Raw genomic sequence first — 1,390 nt, 5'->3', positions numbered from 1 at the left:
CCAACATTGCAGTAATGATCAAATAAAACAATTAAGCAAACTTGACGCAACCTCATCTACTAAAAAATTGTTTAATTATTTTTAAACACAAATTATTAAAAAAATCATTTGTTAGGGCTCGTAGACTTATTAACCTAAATAACTATTTAATGAGCCTTTTGCCTAGTAAAAAATAAAACTCATACAGTTAGTAGTCAGAAGTCATACAAACTGGTTTATTGAAAATTACTCTAAAATGTTCAAGCAATGTAAAAATTTTATAATAATTTTCATCTACTTCGCTGTATTGCAATTGAAATCTGTTCAAAATGTTAGTTACCAGTATTTTATTGTATTTGAAAGGTTAAAAAAAATAAACTCATTTAATTTTTAAGGAAAGAATTGTCAAATTGCTTGAAGTTACCTGCAAATCAATTCGGCCGCAGTATTTCAACTATACAGAATGTAAAATGGAGCATGTGAGTCGAGACATTTATGAAGTGACCATATCGAGTGCACTGTACCAAAGGCCGGCAAATAATATAACGGTGAGTTTCTCAATCAATATTAAATCCTCGAAAATTAGAAAAGGAAAAAATTATTAAAGACAATCGTCGAAAATGTACATATAAGGGCTGTTACGAGTAAATAACATTCTCTACATTAAAGCTTATATGCAGCGTTGTGATGAGTGGCTATGAGAATCGTCCACCTATGGTACAACACACAGTCGATTGGTGTGCCTTTTTTAATAGTAAACGTCGGAATTTATTGGCAAAACTGGCTTATAGTGTTATGGGGCTCGAACGGTACAGTAATATGAATCATAGCTGTCCATATGATGTGAGTAGGCATAGTTTAAATATTCTATTGATTTCTAATGTTTTCAAATTAACTAATTTATAAATTTTTTTTTCGTCTAGCACGATTTGCTTGTTGATCACTATCCATTCGATGGCAAAGCGGTGGGCAAAGTGCTGCCATTTGGCAATGGTATATTCACCTTCATCACAAAATGGTACTCTAATAATATATTCAGTGCTGAGATTAAAATACGTTTTCAAGCATTTGAAAGATAAGCAAAAGTTAATTAATAATTCTAAAATAACAATAGATAATAAAATAGCAATAGAAAACCGGTCAAACAAGAGAAATTTATTTTGCTCATTTGAGCTTATTTATCTGTCAGTGCAGAGTTAGTTTTCCCAATTCAAAGATTGACGCTTCGTTTAAAAATCATAACTAAAACCGACGTTGTTATCATTTTCCATTAGTGTTTGCCATTTTCACTCGCATTTAGTGTGTCGCAATAGTGAGAATTTAATGTATATGTATATATGTATACAGAATTGGCGCGTTCACCCTTTTTGGATGTTTGGCCGAGCTCCTCCTCCTATTTGTGGTGTGCGCG

General features: G+C 32.0%; 1 protein-coding gene across 1 annotated transcript; it reads left to right on the top strand.

Moving 5' to 3' along the window:
- Positions 1–449: 449 nt before the first annotated feature.
- LOC129244113 (uncharacterized) lies at positions 450–1,058 on the top strand. The gene is made up of 3 exons (XM_054881727.1): positions 450–527; positions 649–822; positions 903–1,058. The coding sequence occupies exons 1-3, from the start codon at positions 450–452 to the stop codon at positions 1,056–1,058; spliced, it is 408 nt and encodes a 135-aa protein (XP_054737702.1).
- The last annotated feature ends 332 nt before the right edge of the window (positions 1,059–1,390 follow it).

Source organism: Anastrepha obliqua, chromosome 4 (genome assembly GCF_027943255.1).
Source record: "Anastrepha obliqua isolate idAnaObli1 chromosome 4, idAnaObli1_1.0, whole genome shotgun sequence".
NCBI lineage: Eukaryota > Metazoa > Arthropoda > Insecta > Diptera > Tephritidae > Anastrepha > Anastrepha obliqua.
This window is presented reverse-complemented; position numbering and strand designations above follow the sequence as displayed.

Excerpts from the sequence above, each read along its gene's own strand:
- LOC129244113 (XM_054881727.1), top strand. The coding sequence starts at position 450 with ATGGAGCATGTGAGTCGAGACATTTATGAAGTGACCATATCGAGTGCA. Across the intron at positions 528-648 it reads GGCCGGCAAATAATATAACG|CTTATATGCAGCGTTGTGAT; the intron begins GTGAGTTTCTCA and ends TCTACATTAAAG. Across the intron at positions 823-902 it reads ATCATAGCTGTCCATATGAT|CACGATTTGCTTGTTGATCA; the intron begins GTGAGTAGGCAT and ends TTTTTCGTCTAG.